The following is a 19950-nucleotide window of genomic DNA, read 5'->3' on the forward strand; positions in this document are numbered from 1 at the left end:
TGCCAGATATCATGCCGTGAGGATTATTGGCATTGTGTCTCGCCCACGTTAGGTTACCTTAGGTTAGGTTATGTTAGCGTTAACGGCGTTAAGGTGGCACGGCGAATTCTTGCAGCGCTTACGCCGTGAGGATTATTGCCTTTTCGTTTCAGCCATGCTTGGTTAGGTTAACGTTACTTTAGGTTAACGTTATGTTAGGTTAGCGTAAGAGGCGTTAGGGTAGCACGACGTATTCTCACAGCGGTTGCATGGGCATAGAGCGTCACCGGCGGCCTTTCAGGCACTTGTGTTCAACCATGGTTGCTAAGAGATTTTCAATATATGTGGCCCGGCCTCTGCTACAGTCCCTACTGCTCCCACGGAAACATCTCAGATGTTATTTTCAAGGTACATCGCCGTAAGGCATGAGAAAGCTACGATCCGGTATGACTGACTTAGCACGAGCGCCGCAGATGCCTGTCCAACACAGCGGTCGCCAAATGGGGCGTCAGTGCCTGCTGCTTCACCTATTTCACCCTGCTGGCAGCCAGCGTCCGAGCTTAAACTCGACCCCACTCCATAATGCCGGCACGCCTAGGGACAAACGCATACAACATGCGCTAGGAAACCTCCTCCGTAGTGCCTAGGCAGAGTCATATTTAAGGAGCAAAAGCCCCCAGATTTTCTCTATGCCGGCACACCTAGGGACAAACGCATACAACACGCACTAGCCTGCGCACAAACATCGGGCAATCCCTCAAATGACAGTCTCTTGTACACCCCAGATTCCCGGATATACCATTGCATCAGAGGTGAATGTGCAGCTCTCGCCATCTAGTAGCAACATGCAGAAGTATGCAGCACAAGAAAATTCAGCAATGCATACACTCAGCATCAGCGCACCGAACGTGATTGCTTCTCTGTTGGAAATTTCTTTTTTCCAAATTTTGGGTTGAAACAAAGGGCACACCACTGTATCTGCTTTAAGGAGGTATGGTAGGGTAAACGGGTCATCTTAGTATCAGCTTTATCTCTCAAGAACTGTTTCATTTTATTGTGAAATCTTGCAGATTGAATAGGAATGCTTTTGGCCTTCACTTGGGTAATTTTTTCACTGCAACTTTATTTTATTTTATTTTTATTTGAGAACCAGATTTTAGGCTGGGGTGTAAAATTAAATGCCCCTTTTCTCAGAACAATAAATATTCTGTTTGTGAAATTTTGCACAATAATTCCACATGATAAAAATTCGGTGCCTACACTCGTCTGGCAAGAAAAAAAATATATTGTCCTCAATTGTGACGTACAGTAAGAGACACTTTCCAATTTATTTATTACTTTCTTTTTCAGAATTATAACTCAAACAGTTTTGTTCAGACTATTTGCAAGGCATCTCGGTATAACCTGAGAAAATTTCAGGGTCATCAGTCAGATCGTTTTCCAGAAAAGGTACATGAAAGTTAGAGAAATTTCGAAAAACTGATGGAGAAAAATGCAACTTTGTGTTTACTTTTAAATATAAGGATGTGCGGTGTTTGGTGCCATTTTTAGATGGCTTCAAGTGCTCTTGTGCACGCGCCACTGCAAGCCTTTGCTTCGCACAGTGTGTATTATTTTTTAGTAATAAAATAAAAAAATCTGTTTTTTGATGGAAAGCAACATGTAAACAAACCCTCGCATCCGTCATTTTGAAACACCAGGAGGCAAGATTTTTAAATGCACCATTTTTAAATGGCTTCGAGCACTCCTGCGCACTCACCACTCAACAGTTTTACTACGCACAGTGTGTATTATTTTTTAGTAATGAAGTTTTAAGAAATAGGTTTTTTTGGTCGATTTACCATACCATACCCCCCCCCCAAAGCTTTACAATGTTTCTGAGCAAAACGAGAACAAGGTGAAAGCAGGAGCCAACGTTTCGACAAGTGGACTTGTCTAAGTATCTCCCGCATTACCCGTGTTTTCCCTGTAAGATGACGAGACAGTTCTGTGGTAGGAATAATGCTTTCCATGACCTTGCTACACATATTTAGCAGGTGGGAAGTGTGCTTCTCGCTGCCTGTGAAAGGGTTAACTATTTCCAATTGTAGCTGAAATTAACATTGCATATTAAACTCAGAGTTGGGAAAGTAATGTGGCACAAATTTCAATTTAACGAACTTGTTGCACTAGGGCCTTCATAAGCAAGAAAACTAACAGGCTTCATTTGCATACACCTTTTTTATATTAAGATATTTTTAGCACAATACCAAACAGCTGCATGCCAAGAGGTGTGCTACTTCGTTTCTTACTATTCAAACTTCATTCCAGCTTGTCTACAATATGATGACGCTACATTAGTAAATTAGTTTTACAATAGCAAAGCAGCTACTTCTAACTTCAAAAGAGACTGAGTAAGCAAGAAAAGACAAGAAAATAAAAGAGGTGGCAACACCACCCTGAAGTTCCCACATGAACTCACCATGACATAATGGATTTCGAGAGCGCCACCCATTTGTGTCTAGTTAATTGCTCATTGGTAATGACAGACTACAATGCATATTAAAGAAAAGACTCATCCCAGGATTTTTAATGTTAGTGTTCCTATGCCAAAACAGCCAAAATAAAGCAAATATATTGAAATCCATGCTGTCAAACTGATACCCCTGACCCACGGGCACTCTAAAGTCCTTTAGGTAAGGGGACATCTACCGGAAAGGCGTTCAAGCACAGAGACACATGATAAAGGAGTATCTCCCTTACCGCAAAGTTCCCTTGCGGGAAAGGAAATCGCGCATCTACTTTTCAAGCGGAAAAGGCGTTACTCTCGCACAGAGCGTGCACAACTCGTCAACAGAAGGAAATCTGCCACAAAGCTACGGTGCACCCTTAGTATTTTTCTTTTTTTACCTTGTGAAAATGTTTTAATTTTTAGCCTTAATACGATTTGTCAAACAGTGAAGCTTTACTATAGCTATACTCTCAAATGCTCACACAACACAAGCGTGAAAAAGGATGGCAGAAACGTGTGCAGTACCATGGCAGCACCATAACAGCGTGCACAGCAAAAACGCAAGAACATGAAAATAAAGAAACATGTGCATTATAAGCCACCAACGATGGAAAAAAAAATGTTTTAGGTTCTACAGTAGCTAAATGTAATCTAAACACGCACCCACCTAAGGAAGTTAATGCGGCGTCATGTGTCATCGGCGCCACTCCTTTCTGCAAAGGGTCCTTCAGAGTAGCAAAAGGGGTTTACTGCAAAGGACTTTACATTTGCCCATGTGTCAGGGGTATGACATGACAAAGCCATGCTTTGACTAGAAAGTGAGGAAAGGCAAGTTCAACCTTCACTTTCTCTAATAAAAACCTACTTTTTCCTACCAAATGAAGCAAAACAGTTTTGAAAGACTATTTCACTCACCCAAACAAGCTTGGTATAGCCTCTTTAGCAGCCCTTTACAGTATAATTTTACTGCCTTCCAATTTGGGCATCAGAATAACTGAACTTACATGCTGCGGCAGCTCAGTGGCTATGACATAGTGCTGCTTAGCGTGATGTCACGGGTTCAATACTGGCCGTGGCGGCTACATTGAGATAGGCGGCAGAATGCAGAAACTCATGTACGATGCATTCAGAGCATGTTAAAGGGACCCTGAAAAGATTTTGACGGTTTTCTACAAACGTACTGAGTCGTTAGAGTAGGTCCTTCTGATCATTATTTGCCACATCTAAGTGCTCCGCATAAAGCATGTAATTTATTATAAGGTTTTAAAAATGCACATCACTGCCGACCGCAGCACCACTGCTCAGCAAAATTTTAAGCCGCCCCTACCCATATGACGGAAATCGCCCATATGACGTTAGTGGGGCCAGCTATCCGATTGGCTGCCCAGGGCGCGTCATCGATAATATTTCCAACCTTATGATGAACAAATGTTGTCCGTAATAGATGGAATGTTAGCTAGTTTTTATAAAAAGAAAGTAACATCAAGGGAATGCACAAGAACAATTTTTCAGCACACTTAAGCACTTCCGGCACACAGCAAGTGTCATCTGCTTGTGTTACAACGTGCTCAGTCTTTGATTGAGAGCTCCGCAGTCAGTGTCGGTCTGTCTTTACCCGAGCGCTATGATTCAACTGTTGCATTGTGGACTGCAAACGTAGCGGCTGGCAATATGTCAAGCTGCGACATCGTGTCCTTCTCCAAGCCAGTAGACGAGCGGACTGGCTGCAGCGCATTGGACAGCCGCTATCCAATGGGCGCCAGGATTTGCGCGATTGCGGCCGTCACTTTACATCGGAAGATTACTAACGCAATAGCGTTTCGCGAGTCCGGTATCAGGGTAAATGCAAGCGCAAGGGGACAAAGCCTGGCCGTGTCCTCTTGCGTGTCGTTTCAGGGGATGAACAGAAGCGCAAATGTGAATGGTCTGCACGGTGCAGCCACCTGGTGGCATAGAGCTCAACCACACACAGTAGCAGTAACAAAATGTATTCTTCTTTGCTGCTGGTGTAAATTTTTTGCACGAGTGTAATCGTTAACACATTGGTTTTGTAAATGTTCAAAATGTTTGACACTTGGTTGGAGCAATATTAGCTCTTTCTTTGGCTGGTTAAGCTCTGCGGCAACGCGTGGCTGGACCGTGGAGACCGATCGGGCAGCCCACGTACGTCTACGCTAAAGTTCCTTCATCAGCTTGAGTTTATGCCTTCTCCATTCCGTCGAAACTTTCTGCTGGTGTGTGATTACCAAAATACCAGACACGTTCGGCGCTACGACAATGCTCGCAATGCACGCTGCTTCGATAGCTCTCGCTTGGGGTTGACGGCCCCGCCGCTAGCGGAGACGTTTTTTTTTTTTTTTTTTTTTAATTGCGATATAGACTTGCCCTTAAGGCATAATTTTTTGTGCGTATATGTGTATTATATGTGTGCTGTGAGGCCTGTGTTGTGTATGAATTGAAGTAGTGTTTTGTGGAATATGTTGTCGTGTATCCAGCGGTCATAGCTGGTTGTCACACTGTAGCGGAGGCCGGCTTGCAGTAGGAGACGCGAGCGTTCCGATTTTAAACCAGTACATGTCCATATTAGGCGGTATACATCTGCTTCCATAACAGGAACGGAGCAGTATGGACACGTAGCACCCAGTGGTAAATGCGACCAGTTCCACCTTGAGATAACAGCCGGTGTAAGGGCCACCCCAGCCCGAAGCCTCCTAAGCACAACTTCCTCCGCCCTAGTAAGGTGAAGGGGGAGGGAGCAGACACACTGTGGGATAAGAGCGCGTGTGTCCTGCCGGAGAAAATTTTTACGGGCTCGGAGCGAGTAAAGGGGAGACGTTTCGCGCGGGCGGGGCTGGGCTCCAAAACAACCGGAAGTGGACGATGTAACGTCGCATCGTGACGCAGAACCAGTGAAGGCGGAGCTTAGCCCCGATCGCTCGGCAAACGAGTTGAGGAGGAAAAGAATGGATAGGGAGGAGGGTAACTTGTAATCGCTTGTAGCTCCATTAATACGTAACGCTTCACTTAAATTGTGGTGCGAATGTCCTACTTAAGCTGTACCCAACACTTCTACAAAATTTGTCCGAACCGTTTCAGGGGCCCTTTAAAGAACCCCGAGTGGTCCAAATTAATCCAGAGTTTCCCGCTATGCCATGCCTCCTAATCAGATCATGGCTTTGGCACGTAAAACCCCAGAATATGACTTTAAAACTTTCCAATCCAAAGGGAAATCACACATGGCAAAACAGATACTACCAACCTCGTCTTCACAGTCTATCTTATGCAGCTTTGTAATGATAGCATCAGAAAGTTATCCAAGTTTTCTACTTACAAGCAAGAAGTGCACATTGACTCACCTTTCGGTGTTTTGTGAGAAGTAGGAAGGCGACCAAGTTTGTGCTCATCAATGCAAGAGATGCTGTCGACTCTGGAAAAAAGAAAAAAAATATATATATGTGTGTGTGTGGAGAAACTAATAAAAAGAAAAAAAAAGGAAATATTCAATCTTGTTCCCATACATGGCTAGCAAAGAACTCACGGTAAACAACATGGTTGGCAAGGCTTTTAATAGTTGTTCGTGTGTCTTCTGGCAAGCTGTCTGCACTGGCCAGTGAACTTGCACTTGCACACTCTTTGTTCTTGATTAGACGTGCATCGTCCTTTGCAGACCCCAGCAAAGAAAGTGGGCAGTGAAAGTATAGTGGCTCTGAAGACAAAGTTCTGGCAGAATTGAGAAACTCCTACAATGATAAGGATACAAAATAAAACAGATAAAATAGAATGCAGCAAGCGACACACAGGAGAACAACAAATGCCTTCAGCAAGTAGCACATGAGAGCAATACTGAAGACTTTACCCTCAGCGAGAATGGCTGACAGAAATCAACACGGACAGCACCATAGTTGGAATGCAGTATCCTCCAGATGGAACTGAGTGCTGCTGTGAACGTTTCCATGACCTTTGGCTCTCCCTACAACCAGACAGTAAAGGAGTCAGCAATAAGTTAAGAAAGCTGCCAGGAAAAAACAGAAACAGTCAGACAAAAATACTAACCAGCTGCTCACTGACAAAGTTTCCATCTAACAGCTTCTCATAGCTTATGGAAATTGGTACTATAAAAACATCCTCCACTGGTTCTGAAAAGAAAAGATATCTTACTTATAGTAATGCCGCTGCACACACTACGCCATCTACAGTACAAAGAGCAAGAATATAAGGCATAAGAGAACTGAAATGGATACCTTCAGTGAGAGCGTTAACGATGACTGACAGGAGACCTGCTTTTGGAAGGCGCGTTTTCCCAGTTCGTGATCGGCCTCCTTCGAGGAAGAACTCCAAGCTGTGGTTTGCCTTCAAAATCTCTTTCATGTACTGCAACATTACGAGTAGTTGAAGTAGTACCGTTAATTCCTGTGCACATGTGCAGCTACCCTACTGCGACATTGGTTTCGATTTACAGTACAGTTCAAAGCAGACACATGTAATGTGAAAGTACGAAGCTGACTAAGGTCATGAAATTGAAAAACACTGTATGCATACAAGCTACGAATGACTACACATTGCTCTGGTACGATCAACGTTGCTCCCAGCTATATAAATTAAAATGGGGTTTTACATGCCAAAACCACTATTGGATAATGATGCACACCGCAGTGGGCAAGTCCGGATTAATTTCGACCACCTGAGGTTCTTGAAGGTGCATCCAATGCACGATACACAGGTGTTTTTTTTCCCCCCTGACCCAATCGAAATGCGGAATGCCGTAGCCACTAAACCAAGGCGGATGCTAGCTATTTAGTCTCTTCACAAGTTGTATTATTGTAAAAATTTCATTAGCACATAGAACAAATGACAGATCAAACATTTTTTTGCTACGAATATTTACTGCTATCATTACACCCCTACTTGTGTCATCACAAAATGTTGTTTTAGGCTGCACCAACTGTTCATAGACATAATTATCACAGCTGATCATAGGGCTACCTTAGAATTTAAAAATTAAATTGGTCACGCACCCCTGGAATTTACAATTGAGGAGGTTAGATAAACTTGTAAGGTACCATGTAACTGAGTGCTGAACTGCAGCAGTCTTATCAACCAATAATAAAATTTCAGAACCCAACTATGCTCCAAGCCTCTGAAAGCTTAGAGCAATAAAATAATGCTGAAAGCTACAATGATGACAAGGAAAAAGCCAGTTAAATGCAAGTTGAAAGTTCTCGGGAAACAAAGCAAATTCTACAGAATGGCAATCAATTGACATGCAATACAAAAAAGTTTGGAAGACAACAAGGCAAAATCACCCACCCTGTTGGCTTAGTGGCTATGGTGTTACGCTGCTAAGCACGAGGTCGTGGGATCAAATCCTGGCCACAGTGGCCGCATTTCGATGGGGTCGAAATGCAAAAAAAAAAAAACCATATGCCGTGCATTGTGGGCACATTAAAGATACCCCTGAGGCCAAAATTGATCCAGAGTCCCCACTATGGCATGCCGCATAATCAAATCGTGGTTTTGGCATGCAAGACCCCAGAATTCATCAATTCATCACAACAAATAGATGCAAAAGATTGAACAAGATTACTCTGAGCTACAAGGCTCTCATGCTATCTTGAAAGACTATGTAAGTTTACAAGTTTAGTACACAGAATCTGGTGTCTGCAGATTACACTGCAAGCTGCAGTTCTTGAAGCCAAATCACAACTGAAAGTAAATGACACAATGTGCAGCCCTTTTGTGGCACTTTTTTCTAAGCCGACGTGGAGCCAAGCCGCCTCAACTAAACAAAAAAGGGGTAAGGCATGCAGACACGGCCACAAGAGAAGTGGACAAAACGAACGCCGCAGAACACGGACAACAAGAACGGCGTTCGTGTTGTCCACTTCTCTTGTATCCGGGTCTGCATGCCTTACCCCTTTTTTGCATTATGAATCCTAACCAACTAGCTCAGCTTTCTGTCGTTCTCAACTAAGCAGTTGTGACAGACAACCTGTATGCAATTCATAACTGCTCCCTTACCTCTTTGAGGACAGCTCTGTACACGTGGTCTTTGCGTCCATCCTTGAAGTCAAGTCTCCGCCTAATAAAAAATCCTCCCAGTCCTCGTAGCAACTGCCTATTGGGTACAAAATAAATTTAACTACCCTGTAAATACAATAAATTCAAAATGCCACCACATTAAATGGCAGTCCTTACCCAAAAATAGGAATGAGCAGGTTGTCTCCAGCAGCCACAAGTGGCACCCTCATGCCATTGAGGTACAGCAGGTAGGTCACAAGAATGTAATCAAGATGGCTCCGATGCAGGGGCAAGTAAACCATGGGGTAGTTTTGCTAAAAATTATGATGCAATGAGCACAGGATAATTCCTAAATTTCTAACAAGTCTCACTCACCTCTGTGGCTCGTTTGATCATGTCGATCTGGCCCTTTGGCACATACACACCACTCAACATGCGGGACATGATACGATGCATCAACCAAACTGCCACCCTGAAATTATTACCACTTCTTGTGAAATGAGCAAGAAAGATTGAAAAACTGAGCATGCACACACATGCTCATAAAAACACCAATGAGGTGTGCAGGAGTTCGCTTGGGTTACCTTAGCAATGATGTAGAAATCGACGCTCGCATCCGCTCAAAGATACTAGCAGCCCGTTTCCGATGCTCTGCTCTGTCAGCTGCAAGGCATTATTCAAATTTTAAATTCAAATTTGCTGAAAGAACACAGAAAACTGTTAGCAAATGAAACGGTCTGTGAGAAACTCACTTTCGGGATCATCTTCAATAGCTCGGCTGATAGCATCTTCAACTCTGCAAGAACACAAATTGCATGCATATGTGATTGCATCTGCAAAATTAAGACCTTGCTACATGCTTCATTACCTTTCAGAAGACAGGATTTCTTTAGGGATAGGCACATAGTCATGTGGTATGTTTTTGCAAGTAAGATAAATAGAGTTCTTCAGAAATTCTACTGGTGTCAGCCAACTCCTACAATTAGAGAATAAAGAAATCAATTTAAATAAGCGAAAAACAGAAGCTAACACTAATTAAAGCACAAGTACAAACATTACCTGCAACTAGATGGCATATTGAGGGCATTGTCAAGTCCTTGCAAAGTTGTACCTGCACCAGTGCTTAACTGCAACTGAAACATTTAAGCAAAATGACTGCATGCCACATATTTTGGTAGCATGCCGAACACTACACAATGTTGAAGATAGCATCGTGAAGACAACCCCAGAATTGTAACTATCAATCTTGTCTTCATTTTACAGATAACACCAGCTGACTACACATTTTAGTACATGCAACTATAAGGATAGGAATCAAGTTCCCAAAGGCCTCGTAGTAAGTCCGCTGCACATGTAACAGCACTAAGTGTGGTCACAAAGTAATGCTCCAGACAAACAGTTCTGTGCAGAAGCATGCCCATGCCATTTTATGATGAAACAATTGTAAATTCTTCTGCCAAAGACAAGATCCTTAATAAATGTACAGCTGAGACTTATACAAGAACAGCATACAGTAGCACCAGCGAAGGTGATCACTGCAGAACTTCCACACTACACTCACAATGCATAACCCACACAAGAAAGGTCCACCATTCCAACCAAAAATTCAAGCAAACAAGAGTTCCTACCTTGCTCACAGGCAGACACTTTTCACAGCTTTCAAGGGGAAGGTAGTGCAGTGCCTCAGACTGCCGCACTTCCTCCATAGGAGGCCACTTTTTGAAATGTGGCAAGACCTGAAACACACATGCCCTCACTAGAGTCAGAAAATAGCTCGGCCCAGAATAAGCCCCCCCACTCTTCCCCTTTCACCCTCAAGACAAACCACTCTTTCTGCCCTCCTCTGTTGCCAGCGCAAAACTGCAAGATTCAGGGGCATCTTGGCCTGGAGACAATATCTTATATAGTTAACTCATTAACTATACAGTGTGCAAGAATTAAGAAGAACAGAAAAACAGTGATGCTACTGGCCCATGTCATTTCGGAGCAGGCTTATACAAAGTGATTCCAAACTTTCCAAATTATAAGATCTAAAGTTCAAGTACCAGTAATTTTTATAAATCTAATGCCAGCTACGCAGATATTTGCTTGCATAGGCCGCTTATGTGCTTTGGCAGACGCAGTTCTTATGAGAAAATAGAGCTGGCAAACAAATTTTTAATTTGACAAATTATGGTATGTATGTTTTAATTCAAACATGAGTGATCAATTCTGAGACAAGTTCACTTTGTTTGATTTGACAAGTTCGGCTTTTAGGCTAGCATGCTACATAATTACCTACATCACATGGTCGGTTCATCTTTGTGTCGAGACTTTCACCTCTGAATGTGAAAATTAGCGTACCGGGTGTCAAACTATGGTAAAAACAGTCGCCGGCCGATTTTCCTTATTTCTCATAAAAGTGTCCGAATAAATGGGCAGTCCAAAGATATGAGCTTTAGGAATAAAATAACTTTGTTGCTTTGTCCAACGTCAGCAGTACGAAAGATTTTCTGAATGCCCTAGTGCTGTGCTTCACTGATATACCATCTATTTAAAATACCCTGATGGTCGAGACCGCAGAGGCGTTTCATTTTCGCATGGCCTACGAATGTGCAATGTTGTAAGATTAGGCTCTGGGGTGTGAATTCAGTTAGTAGCTAGAATTCTGCCTACACGCAAGATTTTGCCGTTCTGCCCATTAAGCGTATGAAACACACAAAAAGTGTTTGCGGCAGTTGCTAGCATACCACCCGCAGACCGAATATAGATTTCCGGTCGCCAGTCTAGCCGCGATTCTCATGGCCAATCACCGAGGCAGTTTACTGGTCCGAACATATCGACCACCACCTTGCCGCGATGGCAACTAATTTTTGTAATGGCGGTACGATGAAGTTAGGTCTATCGAGAACTGCTTCTTCAGTATCTCGCAGTACAAGTTACTGTTTGGTTCTGAGTCAACGAAAATCTTACTAGCGGCCATACCGCATCCCTAAAGGCACAAAATCACCTCACCAACTTAAGTTGGAGATAGGCAACCAAATGAATGGCAGTAACTTTGTTCATAGCCACCATTTTTGTGACATTGTGCATAACATGTTCAAACAATCGAGCAAAACAACGCACGGCATTCGAACTTCAGTCATCCGACTTACACTGGTCATACAGGAGAAAAGCACGGAGTCTGGCTTGGCACTATCGATATCACTAGCTGCCGCCTGAAAATCAACCCTCTACCGTTGCCTAAGTAACCCACATGCAGCAGGCGGAAGGTATTGATGAAACCACGACTTCTTTAAGGAAGCATTTGGGATAGTCTTCACTACAGCCCGCTTCACTGCTTCAGGATCACTGGATTAAGCCCATCTTGAACTATAAATCTAACTGCCGCTTGTTGGCGATAAGATGAAGATTAGCGGAAGTTTGTCACACATTTTGCTTTTTTGACGGGCACACAACCACAGTTTTCTTGAGTGCGTTCACTTACGCAGTTCGATTATGCTATGGACGTAAATATTAGTGTAAGAGCAGGAACACTTGACACTTTCGAAGTATTCTCGTGGGCGCATTTTCTAAGCCTTATGTGTATAACAATGCACCACATTTTTAATTCTTATAAGTGTATTTCCTTTCTTTATTGTTGTTATTCATGAATAAACAGTACATATATACCAACGCAAAATATTTTTTTCTCACTTTACGGTCACCCCAGAAAAATTACGGTAAATTTTTTTCGAAATAGGTCCCCCAGAAGAATTGGAATCTGCAATTTAAAAAAATCAACCCTGGCAGGTCGCACATGGCGAAAAAATTTACCCTCATGGGGTTAAAATAACTAATGTCATTTATAAACAAACGAGCCAATTGATAAGAGAAATTGCCGAGGCTTACAATATATATATTAGAGACAAGGCATGTACCAGCAAACCGTCTATTGCTCTTCATGACAAGAAACCGAATTACCTTTGTCTCTTGATTATCTATCAGTTGGTCACAGTTGCCTTAATATATCTCTGTGTCTCATGCACGTCGTGGTTTATGAACTGGCACATATATATATATGTTAGACATATCTTCAATAATATATCAGGTGAGAGTCAGCGCCGTGTCGCCGTTTTTACTTTCCTTTTGCCCCTGTCTTGTGTTGCGCTGTTATGAACCTTACAATGAAGGTTTGGAAATATGCTTTCAAGTGTCACTAACAAGCCCTATGAAGCGTGTTATCCACTAGATATTTATTTGAACCCATCAGTAAACACTTTACACCTAATGCGAGCCAAAATACAATATTGTAAATCTTTTATCTCTCAGAAAGCACCTGCTTTATTTGGCTTTCTAACTTTTTCAACAGCTAGGCCATAGTACCACAAGGCATACAATTATTTTAATATAATTAGCATTCTTTGGGAACTTCACACACTCTTTCACGCCAACTTGGGTACCCTGGGTATGTGCAACTGGGTATGCACCTCAATAGACAACTTGTGCCATCGGGTATGTGCAAATGGGCATGTGACAGTAGGTACGTGAACCTCCTTCAGTATTACATTTCGTCTGTAACTGTAATAATGTCTATTAATAATAAATTGATTGATTGATTGATTGAGTCTTGGCCAATCCTCTAGAATGGGTATGTGCCACTAGGTCCAGACAGACAAGCAAAACAAGAGGCAGGAAGTGAAGCCATCGGCAACAGAAAGTTGAAGTGAGCTGCAGAGAAGCAAAAAAGTCGGCATCGAAAGCAGCTGAGTGAGGAGAAGTGAACAGAATGGGACCAGAGCAAGCATTGAGCGAGGAGTATTGAGTTACAGAGAAGTGAAGATGATGTCACTAACAGAACATTAAAGAGGTCAGCTACACAGAAGTGAATAATGTGGTAATATGGTGTGTTGTTACAACGCTTGAATGCCAATCAAATTAACGTCGACAATCATTGTGAGGAGGGTCCTGCCGTATTTTTTTAAAACACACACACACACACAAAAGATATGTTTCTTTTAAAGCTTTCAAATTGCGGCAATTTACAATTTGAGTGGATAGTCAAGAACAAAGTAAATTGAACTACACTAAAAATTAAAGAATATCTACAATGGAACAATTTCACGTTTGTATCCACGTCAGGACTGCAGATACAATCAAGGTAAGCCACTTGACTGTCAGGTTGCACGTGACTCCCTTACTGCCTTCCACATTTGCCAAGCGAATATTATAGGAAGTGCTGCCACTACAGCATTCAATGGAGAAAGGTCACGTATGACATCGGCTCCAAGTCGTGCAAGCACTCCCCCATCTCCGAGGCCAAACCACATGTGGTCAGTCTTCATTACCTGCTGTGTGGCAGTCAGGCGAATCATACTGAGTGGACACATGACATACCAGAAAGGTATAAGAGCTAAAGGCACGAGGTGAAGCCACCTAGCGACTCCTACACCAGCTAGTAATACCAATTTTTGGCAATGTTTGACCGAGGCTAGTTAAGCATTTACTAATAAAAAAAAAAAGTTAAATTACACCACAGTTAACAATAAATGAAAACTACTCCTGTGAGCTTTCCCCACACAAAATAGACCTAAACGTGCAAAAAAATACAGCGATACCCTTCACATCATACCATTGCTGCCACAGTTGAGAAATTCTAAAATTTTTGAACTATGGCAAGATTAAAATTCAGAAATGTTTAGCCTTCAGACTGTTTATACACCTTTTATTTTTTCACTAAAGCAATTGTTTTAACCCTTTGAGGGTCGATTTTTTTCGCCATATGCGACCGCCCAGGGTCGATTTTTTTTTACTGCAGATTCCAATTCTTCTTAGGGACTTATTTCGAAAAAATTTGCCATAATTTTTCTAAGGTGACCGTAAAGTGAGAAAAAATATTTTGCGTTGGAATATATGTACTCTTCATTCATGAATAACAACAATAAAAAAGGAAATAAACTTATAAGAATTAAAAATTTGATGCATTGTTATACACATAGTTCAAGGCTTTGAAGATGCGCACACGAGAATATTTCGCAAGACTCAAATGTTCCGGCTCTTACACTAATATGTACATCCATAGCGTAATTGAACTGCATAGGTGCGCGAACTCAAGAAAACTGTGCGGTTGTGTGCCCGTCAAAAAAGCAAGATGAGTGACGAGCTTCCGCTAATCTTCATCTTATCGCCAACAAGAGGCAATTAGTTTTCGCAAGTCTCCAAAAATAGAAAGAAAGGAAAAAAACGCATGCACGGCGGCATCCTTCCTATGCGCGCCCCTGTGAGCACTAAACGAGCGAAAAACAAGCGGTCGCCCTTTGAGCGACTAGTAACAAGATAGCCATCAGTTTTGCATGTGCAAGAAGCCGAAACCGCCCGCGGAACAAAACCCACACCGCCACCCGTCGCGCACGAGCGGTAGTATTAGACACGTGGGAGCAAACTAGCTCTAAAACAAACCATGCAACGAAACCGAGAGAGGGAGGTGTACGCAAAAAATTCCGTGTATTCCGACATAGTGGCAGCACATGACAGAAGAAGTTAGGAAATTGGCGCACTTTTTAAACGTACAGACAGCACCGTAAATATATGGCATCGACCATTTTGGACTTGTTCGCGGCGCCGTATATTTACGTCACTGACCCTGAAAGGGTTAATTAAATAAGCAGTCTTGGAAGTGCAGACCAGTCTAGACAAGTCTACAAGCTAGTCTCAGAGAGCAAGCTTCGCACATGGCCTCCTAATAAGTTCAGGCAGCGCGTCAGCAAAAAATTTGGGAGTGCGTTTAGCAGAGCCACAGTCTCACTCTCTCCACTCAAAGAGACCCAGTTGACTTCTAGTACAAGCCAGAGTGCCATATGACAAGGCAGAATTTCATGTGTGCACTTTCTGTGCCACCCATTTTAGAGCAATAACTTTCTTTGCCTACTTGACCAATTCTGGATAGATGTCGGCCAATCTCTCACAATAAAAACCAGCAGGACAGTCAACTTGGGCCCTTGGGTATGTGCTGGCTGCTGTCTTGCCAAGCAGACATGGGCCACTGGCATGTGCCTGAATAGACAACTTGCTGCTTGCTGCAGTCTAGCCTAATAGACAGCTTTGGCACGGCATATGTGATATTGGTATGTGCCCATCCTTGGCCAATGCCCCAGAATGGATGTGCCATGGTGACACAAGGGATAAGTAGCCATAAGTAGCCATAAGTAGCCTTAAATGGCTACTTCGCCCACTTTACGTTGGACTTTCACTGTTCTCAAACCGGGAAGAGAGTAAGAAGTGGAGAGAAAGTACAGGTGGTAAGAAAGAGTACAGCGAGGCCCCCAATCGGTTGGCACATGCGTGCCTGCTGTGAGCATCCCATCTGCACACACTGAGCGCAGCTGCTTGATGAATAGCCATTGCAACTAAACTGAAGCCAGGATACTAGGGATAGTGGGGGGTTGCTATGAAGTTTCAACTGGAGTGCAGCGATTGCAACAAGATAATACTGCCTCAAGGTATCATTTGGCATTGTGGTTTGCAGGAAGATTGTCACTTCATGTGCCTACTGATATAGGTTTCGCAATTCATGAATGGCATGGAGGTATGCATAGGTTACACAAGACAGCTATCGCCAACTTTGACAATCATCTTCTTCGATTATTTCTGCCACAATCTTTAGTTTTTCTCAAAATATAGATTGACGAACAGATCGAACAAAAGATCAATATCAATTTCTTAAGAAATTGGAGGCAAGGAAGTAGAGAAATTTATCAGAGTTGCAAAAGGCCTAAGGAAAGGATGCCCTATGGGAAGAAAAAACACTTTCAAGTAGGTCCCGCATTTTCTGGAAGGCCGCGAAGACCTCAAAGACGATGCAAGATCCGGATGATGATGATAACACTGATCATGTGTGTTCTGTGCTCAGTGACTGCCACATGACTTAGAAAGATATGAAGCACTTGGTTGAGAAAGTTATCCATTCACCAGATTTTGACTGAAAATATGGAAATGAAAACGTTTACACCAAGATGGTGCCCGAACAGCAGACTCCTGAGCAAAAGTTAAGAGAAAAACAACATCGCTTTGATTTGAAAATTTCGGGCAACAGTGATGAATCCTTGAAGAGGGTCATCACCAACAACGAAATTTGGATTTACAAATACGAAATTGTGCTGAAGTTGAAGAGCAAGTAGAGGAAAAAGAAAGATGACCCAAGGCTAAATGAAGCATGGGGGAAGAAAGCAACAATCAAAGTCACGATCGTTTTTTGCCTGCCACAGAATTGTGCATCACAAATTTGTACCTGAACGTCAAACTGTCAATGCAGCTTTCTTACGTGGAGGTCCTTGAAGCATCTGAAAGATTGTGTGCCACGTGTGACCAAATTTTGTCGAAATAGCAGCACTAGTGATTGATAGTGCGCAACGCTCTGGCACGCAATTCCATCAGTGAGCTGAAATACCCTCCGTACTCACCGGATTTAGCACCTCTTCAAATTTTTTTGTATTCCCCAAATGCCAACTGGTGCTCCAGAGACGGCATTTCGGAGGTGTGATGACAATTCAAAAGGAAACGAGATTGCTACTGAAGCACTTCACAAAAGATGGTTTCCAAGGGTGCTTCCAGCAATGGAAGAAGAGGTGGAGCCAGTGTATTGTGTCTAATAGGGAGTATTTTGTAGGTGACCACACTGATGTATTTGAAAGTTTGTGAATTTTTTTTTTTATGTACTGCGCAAACTTTTGGGAAAGATTTTGTGCACTGTTTGAAAACAGGCTTTTTACATAGTCCAAAATTTCATTGCAGTTAGCCTTTAAGCACAGTAAAGAGCCCTAAGCTAAAGAAATGCCACTGGCACAGCACTCAAGTGATGTAAAGAACTCTGCATCAGGTGCACCTCAAGCTAAGAACCCCATACTAAAATTAATGTATTCCATTACATTCCATTATACACAGGTAGGGTCAAAAGTTTACAGGATGCAGCATCTGAGAGAGATTATTTCCATAACCTGGGCACACAGACTGGATTTCAAATATGCTACGTGTACTAGACTAGTGTACACAACCAACATAGCAATGTACTGTTTAAATGGCTGCGAGCTAAAATCAAGCTAATATATTTGACTGTTCTGCAGAACCTGCATACCTTAACTTTTGACCCATTCATTCATTCCTTCAAATAACTTTATTCAGTGCCCTGCGATTTGGTGGGGTGGGCCTGGACCCCGCCTAGGTTTCGGCCAAGGGTTGTTGGCCCTTGGCAGCTTTCTCGGCTTTCTGGACGGCCCAGAGTTGGTGCTGTAGGTTCGAGCTGAGCAACACAGACTCCCAGCGCGCGCGGAGGCTGTCGCTGTTTGAGGCTGCATCACAGTTACCCTGGATTACAGCCGTACATTCCCATAGGATATGCTCCAGGGTGGCTCTAGAGTTGCAATGTCAGCACTTGTCCGTTGGGTATAAATCTGGGTATATTAGGTGCATAATAGCTGGACTCTGATAGAATCTGGTCTGTAACTGCCGCCATTCTACAGACTGGTTTTTGCTTAATTTTGGGTGCTCTATGGTGTTGTGTAATTTCGTGAAATCTAGTCATTCGATCTTCCCACTCCCACTCATCGGTAGTCGGTGACGCGGGGCTAACCGAGGCTCGGTCCATAAGCTCTCGAGCCATGCGATGCGCCACCTCATTGCTACCATCTGGTAGTGTGTGAGCGGGTGTCCAGATGAGATCCGACACTTTTGTCGTGGTTAGTAGCTAATTTTAGGGGTCGTAGTGCCTCTGGGCAGATTCGACCGTTGGCAAAGTTTCGTATGGCCGTCTGGGAATCATTGATAATTACGCACGCTGGTGTTTGTGCTATGGCTGGCGCAATAGCTATTTCCTCTGCGGTTTCTGCATGTGGCATTTTGACTGTAGCGCTCGTCGTGCATTTTCCCTCGTAATTTATCACCACTGCTAAAATTAAATTCTGGGGTCTTATGTGCCAAAACCACAATATGATTATGAGGCATGCTGTAGTAGGGGCTTTGGATAACTTTCGGCCACGTGGGGTTCTTTAACAGGCACCCAATGCATAGTAAATGGGCGTTTCTGCATTTGGGCTGCCGCAGATCCGGCACCTTCGGGCTTAGCAGTGTAATGCCATAGCAACCACGACAGGTAACCCTATGTGCATCATGATGACCATACAAGTAACCCTCACACAGAGGACCCGGGCGCACACTAATATAAAAGACAAAATGTATTTAAGCGACCTAGTACCCAGCTGAATATACTAATATGTCGGAGGAGACTGCTCAGACAGCAGATAAGGAGCAAGCATGAGAACATCTGTCGAGCTACAATCGCACGACATAGCAGCCGAGACTGTTCTGCCAAAATTGGCAGGTTGAACCAAAGCACCAGGATGTGAAGACTTTGCAACCAGATAAGCATGCATGTTCTCTCGCCTCTTTGCTCATGCAACAGCACTTGTGTTCCAAGCGTGGACTTTAAACATCACCTTGTGCTGGAAAGAGGTGCTCATCAGTGTGAGCTGGCCTCTCCGAATCTGCCTTTAGAGGAACAAATTCCAGCACTATTTTGCAAAATGACATAGTGTAAAGTATATTTTTAGAACGAAGTAACACAAGTAGAAAATGGCACCACACACAAGCTACCATGCTAGTGTGTGGCGCACAAAGATAGCATACAAAAAGATAGCATGTAATTGTTAAAAATGGTGGCTCACCTCAGGGACCTTATTCCGCTTGTTGCGGTGAACACAGGGCACGCGGATGGACTCCACACCATGGCTGTTGGGCTTAAGAGCTGGGCCCCGAAAGTAGACTCGATCTCCATTGCGGTACCTGCGATGGAGCTGTTCATGCCCCCGGCCCGCAAAGGATGTTGAGGAGTCTCCAACACAAGGCCGCGATTTGAAATTCCACATTGTGGAGACATCTTGCACGTTCTGTAGCAGCTTCACCATCAGGGCCCTACAAGCACAACGCACAATTGCAGAAAGCGCTGAACTTTCATTCGAATTCAATCATAATTAGCAGTGTTTGAAGCTGTCTCCAACTGAAGCTACGTATGCATGTTAAAAAGAGTTACTACAGCTTGAGTTAAGTAAGTTGTGCTCTATACAAAGCACGAATTCTATTTGCACTTTAGAAAAGTAAGGCACCATGTAAGGCATCGTGCTAAACTCCACATAACAATAGCTCATTTGTGTTACATGCTATCGATTGATGGTCATTGTCAGAGACTGCACCTTCTCAGCACCTGCAGTAAACATATTCAAGAACATGCCCAAAAGATTCCCACAACACACCTAACAAATAATTAAAGCAGCTTCTACTAAACACTCAGGCATACACACACACTTGCTCACAATCTAGATGGAATATTTTCGTCAAGGCACACTTCACAATATGTACATCACCTTGGCAAATTACTAATTGAATTTCATATGAAGTCGTCAATATTGTGTTCACCTTAAGCATTGAAGAGCTCGAGAGCAATGCCAGAAATATCA

General features: G+C 43.1%; 1 protein-coding gene across 2 annotated transcripts in view; it reads right to left on the reverse strand.

Moving 5' to 3' along the window:
- Nucleotides 1-19950, reverse strand: part of mino (glycerol-3-phosphate acyltransferase mino) — a 126869-nt gene that overhangs the window by 35189 nt on the left and 71730 nt on the right. For both annotated transcript variants that reach the window (XM_050191070.3, XM_050191069.3), the window contains exons 2-15: nucleotides 19162-19408; nucleotides 10117-10224; nucleotides 9548-9621; nucleotides 9357-9464; nucleotides 9241-9284; nucleotides 9073-9151; nucleotides 8864-8960; nucleotides 8666-8802; nucleotides 8489-8585; nucleotides 6712-6841; nucleotides 6524-6606; nucleotides 6327-6440; nucleotides 6009-6210; nucleotides 5827-5897 (exon numbers count right to left, since the gene is read on the reverse strand). In XM_050191070.3, the coding sequence (XP_050047027.2) occupies nucleotides 5827-5897; nucleotides 6009-6210; nucleotides 6327-6440; nucleotides 6524-6606; nucleotides 6712-6841; nucleotides 8489-8585; nucleotides 8666-8802; nucleotides 8864-8960; nucleotides 9073-9151; nucleotides 9241-9284; nucleotides 9357-9464; nucleotides 9548-9621; nucleotides 10117-10224; nucleotides 19162-19401 (1584 nt within the window). In that variant the 5' untranslated portion in view covers nucleotides 19402-19408. The remainder of the gene's footprint in view (nucleotides 1-5826; nucleotides 5898-6008; nucleotides 6211-6326; nucleotides 6441-6523; nucleotides 6607-6711; nucleotides 6842-8488; nucleotides 8586-8665; nucleotides 8803-8863; nucleotides 8961-9072; nucleotides 9152-9240; nucleotides 9285-9356; nucleotides 9465-9547; nucleotides 9622-10116; nucleotides 10225-19161; nucleotides 19409-19950) is intronic.

This window comes from Dermacentor andersoni, chromosome 1 (assembly GCF_023375885.2).
Source record: "Dermacentor andersoni chromosome 1, qqDerAnde1_hic_scaffold, whole genome shotgun sequence".
NCBI lineage: Eukaryota > Metazoa > Arthropoda > Arachnida > Ixodida > Ixodidae > Dermacentor > Dermacentor andersoni.